We start from the raw sequence: 14,488 nt of genomic DNA on the forward strand, positions 1-14,488 counted from the left end.
TATCTTTTCTTTGGCAATATAACCATGCAGGATGCAGGCCGTTCTTGAAGGGCCCCTGCTTTGAACTCAGGTTTAAATGTAGCCATGTCTGTGTTCCTCGTACAGGTTACTGTCACTCCTGGGCCGTCCTCAGATTACACCCTCACGCCTCTCTCTGGTGATCTGTACACATCCTGTTTGTGTGCCAACGAGCGCAAGACCCTCAGGTGGACCATGATCCCAACAGCCTTAGGTGAGGATCAGGCTTTGGTCCTCCACACTGCCAGGAAACCGCTGTGTGGCAGGCTGAGTACGACCCAAGTGCAGCACCCAGAAGCAGGAAGTGAACTCTCAGGAAGTGACTTAAAAAGAATCCACATAAGATGGCTAAATAGAATAAATGAGATTAAAACAATAAAGAGCAATTATAAAAACACTATGTGAGAAATACTGCTGAAATATAAGTTATCATAATGAAATGAGAGAATCTGAGACCCAATAAGCTATATTCATGGAATTTAGAAAGCTGTGTGTGCATTAGACGACAGTGAGTGTGCAGTGTAGAGCTAGGACATGTAGACAGTCAAATGCTGCTGCAAATCCAGAATATAACCCCTGTGTTTGGAAGGCTAAACGTGGGGGTTGTAGGGAGTGGGGCAGAACGTCTATACCTCCAGTCTGAGGGCAGCAGCTGCCTCCATCCTCATGCTTTACTTAATGCAGCTGTCTTAGCCAATTACAAGTCATTTTGAAACCTTCCTTTCAATTCATTATGCATGCTTCCCTTGCACAGTATCATTAGAACAGACTGTTTGCAGTTGCATTGCCATGCAAATGATTTCTTCTTAATCTTAAATGGATCTTATGATTTGCAGTACTTTGGCCTCCAGCAGGACTCAGCAGCAACCCTGACATCATTTTGGACTGTTTTTTTCAGCTCATGTTTTTCATGCCTGATGCAGTAAAATTTCCAATTGTAATTGATCTTACCTTCGATTTAGAACCAACATTAAATCTAGATTTAGATCTAGTGTGATCACAGTTAACCGCCTCCTTTTGTCCCAACACATTTCCTTCTAGTTTCTACAAAATCTGTAAAATAACCTCGGTAACCTTTATTTTAATGGAGAGACAAAGAAGGTGACCTGTGCTGCTGCTTTTAGGGGCTGTGAATGTGACTGTGTCTGCTGAGGCCGTAGCGTCCCATGTGTCATGCGATAATGAGGTTGTGAGCGTACCAGACAGAGGTCGCATCGACGTGGTCACCAAATCTCTCATAGTGAAGGTCAGTGTCATAAATACGAGACGAGAAAAACATTTTTACTCATAAAATTTAAATTGTTACTCATTTTAAAGATACTTTTCTTCAGGCCGAGGGAACTGAGACGACAAAGACATACAACTGGCTTCTTTGTCCAAAAGGTCAGTATGATTTCCATCAGTTACAAAGTTTAAATAAAGAAATGACCTAAATGCTAAAAGTTAGCAGTGGAGTGCACTGTGTACATAAAATGTGCCAAATTTTCATCTTTTACTTTCACAAAATGTAACGATATGTGCTGAAGATCAGGCCACCTGGTGACTTTGGACAGTAACTGTTGTAGTCGTGACTTCCTGATTGGACGTTTGTTGTGTCTGTACACAGGAAGCCCGCTGACGGAGGAAGCAGAGATACATCTGCCTGAGAATGTGATAGAAGGATCTGCCCGCACTTCTGTATCAGTCCTGGGTAAACCTCATCATTTCATCTCAATTTTGATTCAGCCAAATAAAATATGGCAGGTTAAAGCTTTGTTAAAAAGGCAAATTACGAAAACAACAGAAAATAAAAGAGACGTCATGTTCAAGTAAAAGTAAAAACCGTATTCAGCTTTTAAAAGATGATTTCATTTATAGATAGACCCACGTCTTCCTGGCCTTGTGTGAAAAAGAAATGGACCCCAAAAAGGCTGTTTGTGCCATTCTGTGCAGGAAGAACTGCAGTCTAGCTTTAGTCATAAGTGTTGTTTGAAACGCTGAGTTTTGGCCCAGTCACACCAGAGGGTTTTCCAGCGCAATCGTTCTGGTCATGCAGAATCATGTCAGTAGGATTTAAGTCCAGATTTTGACTCGACCACTTTCTGGTGTCCTGGATCATTTTCCATCTTAACCCTCTGGGGTCGACGTATGCGCCGACACGTCAAAATCACATGACCAATTTAAGACGACACAGCTACAAGATAGTGAGGGGATTTCTTTCTCTTGTTGGAGAACCGGCTCTTTCGGCTCGGCGCATTAAAAAGAGCCGGCTCTTTCAGCTCCCAACCGACTCTTCAGGTTGTTTTGTTGGTCGAAAGTAACGGACTTCAGACTATATACCAGTTCTTGAATTGTGTCGATGGACCACGTAAAACCAGAGTTATGATAAAAAATATACATAAAGTTTTTTTCTGAACAAAACAGTGGCGTTTACAGCAGGAAGAACGGTAAAAACGGCGTTTTCTACAGACAGCGCTAGCAACCACTCTCTGCTTGTGCGTGAAAAAAGAAAAATAAAAAACACTCCTTCCCCATTGGTGTTAGAGTTTACCATGTCAGCCAATCAAAAAATGATATGGCAACATGTGACGCTTGGTTATTTAAGGAGAACGGCATTTTTAGTAGTGACGGAAAGCGAGCAAAAGAGAGAGAGAGCGAGTTTTCATATGTCACACATTAGTGACGTTTAGCGTGTTTGGAGGCTGTAGTTAGTGTGTTGTGTAGTTATTGTGTTGTATTGTGTGTCAGTTATACTGCTGAATGTCACATTTGCTCCAAAAACGCCGTCAAAGGCAGATTCCAGTGTAAACGCTGTTCCCACATGGAAAACTGGACATATGCTCCTCCTGCTGTCAGACCTGGTTTAGGCCTGTGCTGTTCTCCTCTGTCTTATACTGAACACAAATCATTTGTGTGCCTTCTTATTTGATGCAGAACTGATTGTTCTGTAAATAGATTTAAATGGTTATGTAAAAACGCCTGAGGCCTGGGCTGCATTTTTAGGTAAATAGTACCATATAACTTTGTTGTTTGCAAAATTTGTGCATAATTTTATTCTTTCTATTTGCATTTCAAGTTATGAAAATGATTCATTAAACATGTTTGTGGGTTTTACAGTAAAAAATTTAACTTTTTCTACTCGGATTTTGACATTTTTGTCTGAATTTAGATCAATTGTGCTAATATAGTATACCAAAATGAAAAAATTACTCAAATTTCAGATATTTAAAGCTGTGCTGAAAGTAACGATACCAAACAAGGCAAGATAAACAGTTTTTAAAGGTGAGCTATAGAGGTAAAATCAAAAGTAGTCAAAAACGGCCAATTATACCCTGACCCCAGAAGGTTAAATGCCCAAGTTTTAGATTTAAGGCACAAACTGATAGCTGGACATTCTCCTGGTAGAGAGTTCTTCCCTCCAGGTCGTGGCGAGCTACTGAAACGGCAGAGGCATGATTTAACACTGGGCACCAGCTGCCTTAACCAGACTCCTCCGTCGCTAACCGCCTGAACCCAATGCCCCACCCCTCCCCTGCAGCTGAGCCGCAGACAAAGCTACGCCACACAGCCCCAGAGCATCACACTGCTACCACCGCTGTTGGTATGATGTTCTTTCTATGAAATGATGCGTCACTTTTAAGCCAAATGCAACAAAAGTCAAAACTTTTTCTCTTCAGTCCACAAAATATTCTCCCAAATATCTTGTGGCGCATGGAGATGTTTTTTTGACAAATGTGAGATAAGCTTTTGTGTTCTTCTTGGTCAGCAGTGGTTTTGTCCATGAATGCTGTTTTTGCCCCGTCTCCTTTGTATTGTTGAATCGTAAACTCTGACCTTTACAGAGGAAGGCAAGGCCTTCAGTTCTGGGTGTTGTTGGGATTCGCTTGACTTTTTCGGTGAGTCGTCGATGTGCGATGGGGTAATTTCGGCCACATCTTTTCTAGTTTTCTCAGTTGGTGGATAATGGGTTCCAACATGGTGCACTGGCGCTCCAAAGCTGTAGAAATTGTTTTTTAACCCTGTCCAAACTGATAGATCTCAAGACTTCCCGCCTATTTTTGAATTTCTTTTGGTCATGGCAACGACGTGTTTCTTCTGGACGTCTTTTAGCCTGCTTCCCTTTGTCAAACAGATTGTACTTGAGTGATTTCTTGATCCAGCAGGTCTGGCCTTAATCAGGCCTGGGTCTGGTTGGTGAAATGAAACTCAGTCTTCCCAGAAATATTTGGTTAATCACAGTCAATCTTTGATTTTCAGTTTGGATGTTTTTTCGCTCAGCAAATGAAATCATCATTTAAAATTGCATATTGAAGTATTCAGGTTATCTCTGCCCAATAATACAAAGTTGTTTTACGCTAGTTTTGTTAGTTTTAGTGAATCAATGTTTTTGATCAGGTGACATCCTCGGCCGGGCTCTGAAGAACCTGGATGGATTGCTGCAGATGCCGTATGGATGTGGGGAGCAGAACATGGCTCTCCTGGCCCCCAACATCTACATCCTCCACTACCTGAAAGGCACACAGCAGCTCACCGCAGCCATCATGGAAAAAGCTACTAACTTCCTCACCAGTGGCAAGTTTTTATTGTTTCCTCTAAGAAGGAAATCATTTGAATCACTTCAACACACACGGTTCAAGAAACAAGCCGACAGGAGGCAGAACATTAGCCGCAGTTTCTGGTCAAATGTGTCATTTTCCTCATCTGTCAGCAAGAGTCATTGAATTTCCCAAATCTCGATGTACACATGCAGATCCATAAACAAATGGAGTCCAATCATCACCATAGCAACAATGTCTCGATCATGGTGTCCCTGTTGTTACAGGATACCAAAGACAGCTCAACTACAAAAGTGCTGACGGTGCTTACACCACATTTGGAACAGGACCAGGAAACACTTGGTGAGAACATCACTGATCAAACATGTCACAAACCAGAGAGGTTACACTGGTTTTTAAATATCCCACCAAACAGAAGACGTTTCTTGAAGTTTGACTACCCATTAATAACATAAACATGTCTACCTCTAATACTTAAAATAATTCTCCATTTAATCCTTTGACTAAGCCAACATTAACAATACCTTTTGGTTAATACTGTGTAATTTAGTAGGTAGGAAGGAGCATTAGAGCCACATAAAAATGTTATTGATCATTATTAGAATAAAGTCGAATTTTAAAGCTTAAAGTTATTTTACTTTAAGAAAACATCTAAATGCTATTTCAATAATAAAGTCTTAATACTGTTTTGTGAAAAAAGTCAAATTCAAATCTAAGAAAACAGTTGAAATGATTACAGTTGTTGCTTCAAACGACTGCTATACCCTGTATAAAATGCCTTGAGTAGATGTAGTGAAATAAATCAGTGGTCTTGTGATACAGCATAGATCCTCTTTATTCCACGAGCGTGGAACCATCGGTATCCTTGCATCTGTACATTAGCAGCCATTTCCTTTTATACAAATCTAACCACATGCAGCTTTCTGCACCACTTTCTGCTTTTCAGTGTACTTATACTTACTGCCACGCTGTTTTTATTGCTACAAGTGACATCAGTTCCTTCCTTGTTACTAAAACTGAGTCTGAAGTACGATTTCACTAATTCAGAGGGTAAAGCAGTTTGTCCTGAAATAACTGTGATATCCACATTTCTGCTTTTGTCTCAAAATACATTTTCAAATTTAACCTTGAAATTTCAACTTTATTTTCAAAATGATCAGTATTTCTTTCTCTTAATGTGACCTCACAGCCAAACATTTCCATCATTGTAAGACGTGTAAGTGTTGTTTTCTTTTTGTCAGGCTGACTGCGTTTGTGGTAAGAAGTTTTGCCAAAGCTCAGTCTTTCATCTTTATTGATCCCAGAAAGATCGAAGAGTCTAAGACCTGGCTGCAACATAAACAACAAGAAAATGGCTGTTTTGAAAAGTCTGGGAAACTCTTCAACAACGGAATGAAGGTAACCTGCAGTTCTTCGCTGTTAGACTGTGGAAACAGCCTCCAGTGTGGATTTAACAAATTTTATTAATAATGTCATGCATACATGGAAAACACTGTACTACATACTGTAATAGCTCACACCAGTATATTCTATTATTTTATTCAAGAAATAATTTCCATACATCTTGTTCCATTCACACCAGCACTGCTTTCTATGTAGCATTCACACATATTTATACTAAATACAAAGTATGCACTAGAGACCAACTTGGGATTAGTATCTTGCCCACAAATATTTGGCATGCAGGCTGGAGCAGCTGGGAATCAAACCACCAACCTTCTGATTAGTAGATGACTACACAAACTGTTTATAAGGCTGGGGAAACCCGAGGTGAAGAAACATCCATCTCACTGGAAATACAATGTCCAGATGAACAAAATCAACTTCCCGTTCATCTCTTTAGCTGGATGTTTGAACATGCATGAAGACATTGATGATACTAAAACCACATGCAGCTGAAAATCATTTTCATGACTTCATATCCCTGAATGTTGGTGCACTGATGATAAAGTGTCTATGATGTCTTCTGTTGACAGGGTGGTGTATCTGATGAAGTGACTCTCAGTGCGTACGTTACTGCTGCCTTCTTGGAAATGAATACATCCCAACATGTGAGTAGACTCAAAGAATATCAAGGTATTCAACAAAAAAAGGAGTAGAGTTTGAGCTGCTGAGCCATGGAGTTAGGTTTAACCAGCAGTCTTGCACCCTGCTGGTATGTGCTGGATTGTCTCATGGGCACCTGGGGTCTTGCACGGTGTGATAGACCCCAGCCTCTATGGATCTTGTACTCAGAGCTTGTTCCTGTGCTGCCATGATTAGTGCTTCCGTGCTGTCTTTCAGTCCAGCTTTTTCCAGCCACTGGTAGGATTTCTGGGTATCATCTACTTCCTCTATCTGCCGGTGGTAACATACTGTGCAGGGCCTGTCCTTCCATGATGGTTCCTCGCCTTCCTCCTCTTTCTTGAGTTTCTGCTGGCTGAGGTATTCACTGAGCATGCGGTCAGTTGGGGCCATCTTCCTCGTACTCGTGGATATTCGTTGTTTCATCTTGGAATGTGGTGCTGACACTCACCAGTCCCTGGCCTCCTTCCCTCCATTTAGCATGCGGGACTTGGGGTGAAACCCTCCATGCATGGTTAGGAACTTTCTTGTATTGATGTCAGTGGCTTCTATCTCCTCCTTTTGCCAGTTTATTATCCCAGCAGGGTACCTGATGATGGGCAGGGCGTAAGTTTTGATAGGCTGGATCCTGTCCTAACATTCAGCTGACTCCTCAGGATTTGCCTGACCCTCTGCAGGTACTTGGTTGTAGCAGCTTTCCCAGCAGCCTCTTTGGGGTTCCTATTTGCCTGTTGGAGTACTTGTAGCTGTCCTCTATGTCTGCAATTTTGCCTTCTGGTAGTTCGATTCCCTCAGTTCTGACTCTTTGTTATCATCCGACTACATTTCTCCAGTCCAAATGACATTCCAATGTCATTGCTTTATATCCTGGTGGTGTGGATCAGTGAATCGATGTCTCGTTCACTCTTTGCATACAGCTTGATGTCATCCACGTACAGGAGATGGCTGACAACTGCTCTATTCTGTCAGTATCCGTAGGGACAGAGCATCTCCTTCATAGATGATGATTGTGCTATGGGCTTGAAGTTGGCCTCTAGTGTTGTATGCCACATCCCCATTGAGTTCGTGATGAAGGCTCTTAAAGTCCTGTTGATCTTGTACAGGTCTAGGCATTCCAGGATCCAGCTGTGGGGCATTAAGTCATAGACCCTCTTGTAATCAATCCAGGCAGTCTCGGCTGATTGTTACAAGTAGCTGGTGTTTTGCACCTCTGGTATTCTTGCCAATGAGTGGGGCACAGGAACATGTGTCTGTTCATCTTAGCCACTATGATGCTTGACAGGAGCTTCCATGTGGTACTGAGGCAGGTTATTGGTCAGTAGTTGGATGGGACCGATGGGATCGATCCCTCCAAGACTGTCTGGCCTAGTTGGATGGGACCGATCCCTTCAGGACTGTCCGCCCTACAGTTAGCCATTCTGGGTGTCTCTCGTCACCTAACAGCTGGTTAATTTATGCTGCCAGACGCTCATGGAGTGCAGTCAGCTTCTTCCACCAGTAGACGTGAGCCATACTAGTGTATGGCAAGGTGCTGGCCAAGGCTGTTAGTCGTTGTTTGGCAGTTTCCATGGACAGCTTGCTAAACTTCTTCTTGGGCACCGTCTTTGTCACACCTTTCTGCAGCTCCGATAGTTGGCTAATGTCATGATTCGAGTTTTGAGGAGAAGACAAACGACTGCATGGTCTCAGTAGATGCCAGAATAGTGATCTTTATTACACACTTCTAAGACAGAAGCATGGGAAGACAAGCGTACAGCCACAGATCTCCGCCGGGCGGCGGCTCTCCATATCTTTTATATTATTCATGATGACGTCACACAGACCTTACTGGAAATGATATCAAGTCCCCACAATCCCAAAAGTTCTCCTTATATAGACATCAGATGGTACTTTTAGAGAAAAACAAGTGTGTGATCTGTTGTGCATTTTGTGAAACTGTGAGTCCAACTAGAGGAGATGTCCTGAGACGACCTCCCTTTGTTAATAAGTGTGTATGTGAGGGAACGTGCATGTCTTTCATAAGTCTGTATATATGTGCACGTTAGTGAGGCCCGACTACGTGCAAAACTGAATGTAACAGTCCAGCTCGAGTGGAGTGGTGATGTTGCAACAGTTTAAGCAGAGAGAAAGTAAGCTGGTGGAGAATTACCTTGTAGCCGATTTACTAAGAAACTAAGAAACTGATAAACTGATGCAGACTAATGAAGTAATAATGAACCTACAACAGTGCATGTAAATGATATCAGTGAGATTAAAATAACATCCATTATCCTAACAACTCCTTTGAAACAATGTAAGACATTCAACATAATACAGGTCAATCCAACAGATCTAATGATTTTCACACTCTTCTAAGTCAGAGGTCTAATGCAAACTAAAACTACATACCATATTATAATGCAACTACTTTGATCTCATATATAAGGTAACATATGATAACAAAATAATCTCACACTAACCTCCCTCCTTGATCTTAGCCTCTAGTCTCCTTCTCCTTGTGGCTGTTCAACCTGTAGCCAAGCATCTCTCTGATCACTGCTGCTGTACTGTAGATCAGCTTGTTAGTCTCGATAATCGTGGCTGTATGTATCGCATTTACATCATCTAGCAGATCTTCACATCTTGGTAACCAGCTACGGGGAATCCAGTTTTCAAGTTTTGCCATGATCCTATCTTTCAGGTCACTTCCTCTTGCACTATAGCACTTGGGGCTTGGTACAAATCTCGGGTGGAGGTGATGACATCTCCCCCCTGACCTGTCGTCCTGGCTCCCCCTTGCCGTAGCATTTGTGTTGCACCTCGTCAATCTCTAGCTGTGAGAGCAATACCCTTCTTTCGAATGTTGGAACACTGAGCTATTAGTGTTTTCGCCGTCAATGTGGATGCTGGGTATCGAAGATTCCATAGGTCCCTCATCCTATTCATGTACATTTGCATACATTACATTTGCATAATGACTGAAACTAGCCCACTGAAGGAACAATGGGCTGGGAGGTCACTTCCTTAATCATAATTATGCAAATTCTCATGACCATTGATCAACAACCACTGACCAAAACCCACTGATCAAAGACCACTGATCAATGGCCATCAGTACCATTCACAGAGAGTTGGGGAATGGCTGCAATCACAGCATTGTAAGATGGTGACAGATGTACCCTTATGCCCCCTCCTCGATTCAGAGATGGTCTTTCCTTTTTCACGTAAATGGCCTCCTTGACCCTACACTCAAACCAGCGTTCCTCCCTGTCCAGGTTGTTACATCCTCATCATTGAAAGAGTGTCCACTGGCCTGTAGGTGTGAATAGACTGCAGAGTCCTGGCCTGACGAGGTGGCTCTTCTGTGTTGTGCCATCCTCTTAGCCAGAGGTGGTTTGATTTCCCCGATGTATAGATCCTGGCAATCCTCCTGGAACTTAACAGCGTGCACTATGTTACTCTGTTTGCGTTGGGGTGGACCAATTTTTGGCGCAGCGTGTTTTGGGGTTTAAAAGCCACAGAGACACAGTGTTTAGAAAAAAATGTGCCTCAGCTGCTCCGATACTTCTGACACATACGGGATCACTACAGGTTTTCACTTAGGCAGCGGTTGTCCTTCTCTCCTGGATCGGCTGGAGCTTAGGTTTACGGTACACATCAGCTTTTAAATGTCCCCCATTCCTGATGGAAATCTCACAGTCTAAGAAGACTAACCTGACACTTTTCATATCCTCCCTGGTGAATTTGATGTGTCGTTCCACTGAGTTAATGTGATCTGTGAATTGTGGAACGTCCTGAGAATTGATTTTCACCCAGGTGTCATCCACATACCTGAACTCTCACCAGCAAGAACTGGTATCACCACCCAACCTGTACAGTGTTTTTTCAATATGTTCTTTATATTGTAAATACTACTAGAAGATTGCTCCAGTCTTTGCTTTATCTGTACTTTCCTCTAATTGCTGTGTTTTCTATTATCACGTTGATGTTTTGAGTGACTGAATCAGGAACTCTGCCTCCTATTCTTCTCACACTGGGTTTAATGAAAGAAGGTTTCTGTTTGTCCATTAAAGTTCTTTGTTTTGATCTTTTAAAGGATCCTGTGATGAACAAGAGCCTGGCTTGTCTCAAGGAGTCTCTCAGTGACCTGAGCAACACCTACACTACAGCTCTGCTGGCCTATGTGTTCACTCTGGCAGGAGACGTGGAGACCCGTGCTCACCTTCTGCAGCACTTAGACACAGTTGCAGTGAGGGAAGGTGAGTCATCCTTTAGCAGGACATCATTCAGGCTTCATTAGCATCACCGTGACTGTTATTGTGTTTGTAGGAGGTTTCCTCTACTGGTCTCAGACAGCAGCAGAAACATCAGCCTCCCTGTCAGTGGAGATCAGTTCTTATGTGCTGTTGGCCAAACTCAGCGCCTCCCCGACTGCTGAGGATCTGGGATATGCCTCTGGTATTATCAGGTGGCTGACTGGGCAGCAGAACTATTACGGAGGCTTCTCCTCCACTCAGGTACGACACCACCCGAACAGTATGAAGCTCATCTTTGAGTACAGTCTTAGACAAAACCAGGGACAAAAGAAATAATACTGAAGCTTTCAGTTTTCTATCAGATATGTAAAACAGATTTGTTTTAGCCAGGCAGAGAAGTTTTATTCTTTAGTTAGAATATGACATTTAAGTTTTGTCTAAAAATTCATTGTTTTTACAGAATAGCAATGTTACCTCAGACTTCTGTACCAACTACACGTAACAGCCTGTAAATAACAGATCACCTGCGAGTTTATACCTGTAATTTCTATACTTTGATAATTCTCAGTTAAAGATATTTTAACCTGTTTAACGTTTATTTAACCAGGAAGTGAACTTTGGAAAACTTGAGATTAAGGATCTCTTTTGTGAGAGGGTCTCAAAGTGACACAGGCTGTTTTAACTTAATGTCTATTCCACTTAAGCCCATGAAATATGGAGACATATGCTGTGTGTGTTAACCACAATGAATCCATCCTGTAGGACACGGTGGTGGCTCTTCAGGCTCTGGCTCTCTACTCCACTCTGGTGTTCAGTGCTGAAGGTTGGAGCACAGTGACAGTTCAGGCTCCCAGCAGTCAGCTGACGTTTGATGTAAATCAGGGCAACAAACTGCTCTACCAGGAGGAGGCGCTGCAGGACGTGTCAGGAAAATACAGCCTGGAGGTGAAGGGCACTGCATGTGCTTCAGTGCAGGTCAGTGACAGCATCACGTGAGAAGCTCCTGGTTGATGTCAGAGAAAGGGTTTCTTCTTTTTCTTTTTCCTTATACAACTTCAGAGAGCATTAGCATTGTCACATGTAATAAAGCTCATCTTGCACATGTATTTTCATACACAATAAAGACATTAGACCTGGCAGTAATAACTGTAGAGAGTACAATGCTATTTTAAACTAAATTGGAGAACTGAGCAAAAATAAATGAACTTTCTGTCTGTATCAGAATCAGGGAAACTATTAATCCCAGAGGGAAACTGAGTTGTCATAGCAGCAAATATACAACAAACATCAAGCACTCGTATAAATGAGTGTAGATATAACAGAGATCCTCATATTAAGATGAATATAGACATATAGGTATGACTATAAAAGTATGTGTGCTAATATGTGTCATGGTGTAGAACAGTGACAGCAGGGTGCATTGAGGTGTGATTAGTTCTGTTCCACACGTGACCCAAGTGTGTTTCCCAGATTTCTGCCACCTACAACATCCCAACACCTGCTGATGTCACCACTCTCAGTGTGAGAGTCCATCTAGAGGTCAACACCAGTGAATCTGCTAGACCCAAATTCACTGTGCAAATACAATCACTGTAAGTATGTGACAGGTGAGAGGAGCGCTCTTTACCCGTGTGGAGGAACTGCTGGTAGATGAAAAGCAAGTGTGCACACAGGTCAGTATAATCACACTGTTCAAACACAGGTACAGTGGAAAGGAGGAAACTACAAACATGGTGATCCTGGACATCAAAATGCTCTCTGGATTTTCCCCAGACCCCGAGTCTTTGAAGAGTGTGAGTAATTAGACAGATTCTACCAACGAGTGCATCTCATGTGATAATTGTGAGGATAATAATAAAATGATGTCATCTCCTCACAGCTCAAACGTGGCCTCCTGGTGAGTCGTGTTGAGCAAAAGGAGGATCACGTTCTGGTGTACTTAGAGGAGGTAAGTGAAAGTCACCGTGGGGACACCAGATGATGATCTTTGGGACAAACTGTGTCTGCGATTGTTTCTGTCTCGTCCAGTTATCAAAGGACACACCCATCAACCACAGCTTAGAGATCATCCAGGAGCTCCCAGTGGACAACCTGAAGCCAGCCGTGGTCAAGATCTATGACTACTACCAACCAGGTCCAAGTCTAACTAAGCTTTACTCCAACAGCACACTGACACACTTCAGAGGATCAGACTGAACAGTTCATACAAGCTGATGTTTCCATCAGTGACTCAGAGAAATGACACGTTCATGTTTTTCTACCATGTTTCTGTCAGGTGACCAGGCTGAGACCCAATACATGTTTGTCTCGTGAGCTGCAGGTACGAAGCTGTAACAACACACACCTTTCACACACGTTCATGTTCACAGCATCAATGCAAAGAACTTTGAGCTTTTACTAACTTGTATTCTTCGTCTCACAGTTTGAAGAAGGTGTGGCTGGTCCTGAGGTTTAAACCTGCATTTGAATAAAGATACTTTTTCTGCTCACATGTGTGTAAGCGTGTGTGTTAACAGCTCCAGTATTATTAGTGCTTCTTTAATAACAGGCTTCATTATTAATAATCGGCAGAATGGAAAATATAGTGCTGTGAATGCACCGCTGAGACTGGCCTCATGCCACATTTCTGTCTTTGTGCAGGTTTAGACAAAAACAAAAAGGTGCAAGTGGGCAACAAGTGGGCAACAAGTGGGCAACAAGTGGGCAACAAGTGGGCAACAAGTGGGCAACAAGTGGGCAAAACATTAAAAGAGCTAAACGTGCTCGTGGGAGACATTGAGTGACAGCTGGCAAGTGACGTCCACGGAAATACAGACAGAAACGTGTGTGTGTGTGTGTGTGTGTGTGCGCGCGTGTGTGTGTGTACGTGTGTGTGTGTGCGCGTGTGTGTGTGTGTACGTGTGTGCGTGTACGTGTGTGTGTGTGTGTGTGTGTGTGTGTGCGCGGGCGTGTGTGTGCGCGTGTGTGTGTGTGTGTGTCTGTGTGTGTGTACGTGTGTGTGTGTGTGCGCGCGCGTGTGTGTGTACGTGTGTGCCTGTGTGTGTGTGTGTGTGTGTGTGTGTGTGTCTGTGTGTGTTTACGTGTGTGTGTGTGTGTGTGCGCGTGTGTGTGCGTGTGTGTGTGTGTGTGTGTGTGCGTGCGTGTGTGTGTGTGTGCGTGTGTGTGTACGTGTGTGTGTGTGTGTGTGTGTGTGTGTGTGTGCCTGTCTGTGTGTGTGCGCGTATGTGTGTGTTTGTGTGTGTAAGCTGGAGGAGGTCTGGGCCTCTTTGCTTAGGCTGCTGCCCCCGCGACCCGGCCTCGGATAAAGCGGATGAAGATGGATGTGTTACATGGAAAAATACAAAGATTAGTTTCAGAGAGCTTGTTGGAACAAATGTGTCATTATTAATAGTCTTGTAACGTGCACACAGTCACTACATGAATCTGTGACTGTTTAGCTCAATTTGAATGTTAAATAATTAAATAATGTGGTGGCAGATTTCTTTTCTCATGTATTAATTAGAGATGGACCGATCCGATATTACGTATCGGTATCGGTCCGATACCGATACGTAATAGTTTGTGGAGCTTCGCAACCCGGCATTTCATCTCCGACAAAGTTATCCCCGAGAGAAGTAAAGCAAGTGTGTAAGTCCA

General features: G+C 42.9%; 1 protein-coding gene across 1 annotated transcript in view; it reads left to right on the top strand.

The window, feature by feature from the left end:
* Positions 1 to 13,341, top strand: part of LOC146712273 (alpha-2-macroglobulin-like) — a 34,202-nt gene extending 20,861 nt beyond the window's left edge. Inside the window, exons 20-36 of the mRNA XM_085451991.1 lie at positions 106 to 232; positions 1,143 to 1,264; positions 1,350 to 1,401; positions 1,625 to 1,708; positions 4,393 to 4,569; positions 4,820 to 4,895; positions 5,795 to 5,951; positions 6,530 to 6,604; positions 10,693 to 10,855; positions 10,926 to 11,113; positions 11,615 to 11,827; positions 12,323 to 12,444; positions 12,555 to 12,645; positions 12,732 to 12,800; positions 12,881 to 12,986; positions 13,128 to 13,172; positions 13,275 to 13,341. Coding sequence (XP_085308117.1) covers positions 106 to 232; positions 1,143 to 1,264; positions 1,350 to 1,401; positions 1,625 to 1,708; positions 4,393 to 4,569; positions 4,820 to 4,895; positions 5,795 to 5,951; positions 6,530 to 6,604; positions 10,693 to 10,855; positions 10,926 to 11,113; positions 11,615 to 11,827; positions 12,323 to 12,444; positions 12,555 to 12,645; positions 12,732 to 12,800; positions 12,881 to 12,986; positions 13,128 to 13,165 — 1,860 coding nt within the window. The 3' untranslated portion in view covers positions 13,166 to 13,172; positions 13,275 to 13,341. The remainder of the gene's footprint in view (positions 1 to 105; positions 233 to 1,142; positions 1,265 to 1,349; positions 1,402 to 1,624; positions 1,709 to 4,392; positions 4,570 to 4,819; positions 4,896 to 5,794; positions 5,952 to 6,529; positions 6,605 to 10,692; positions 10,856 to 10,925; positions 11,114 to 11,614; positions 11,828 to 12,322; positions 12,445 to 12,554; positions 12,646 to 12,731; positions 12,801 to 12,880; positions 12,987 to 13,127; positions 13,173 to 13,274) is intronic.
* The last annotated feature ends 1,147 nt before the right edge of the window (positions 13,342 to 14,488 follow it).

This window comes from Copadichromis virginalis, linkage group LG3, assembly GCF_057382275.1.
Source record: "Copadichromis virginalis isolate Kocher_CV1m ecotype Utaka linkage group LG3, C_Virginalis_male_GT1.1, whole genome shotgun sequence".
NCBI classification, from domain to species: domain Eukaryota; kingdom Metazoa; phylum Chordata; class Actinopteri; order Cichliformes; family Cichlidae; genus Copadichromis; species Copadichromis virginalis.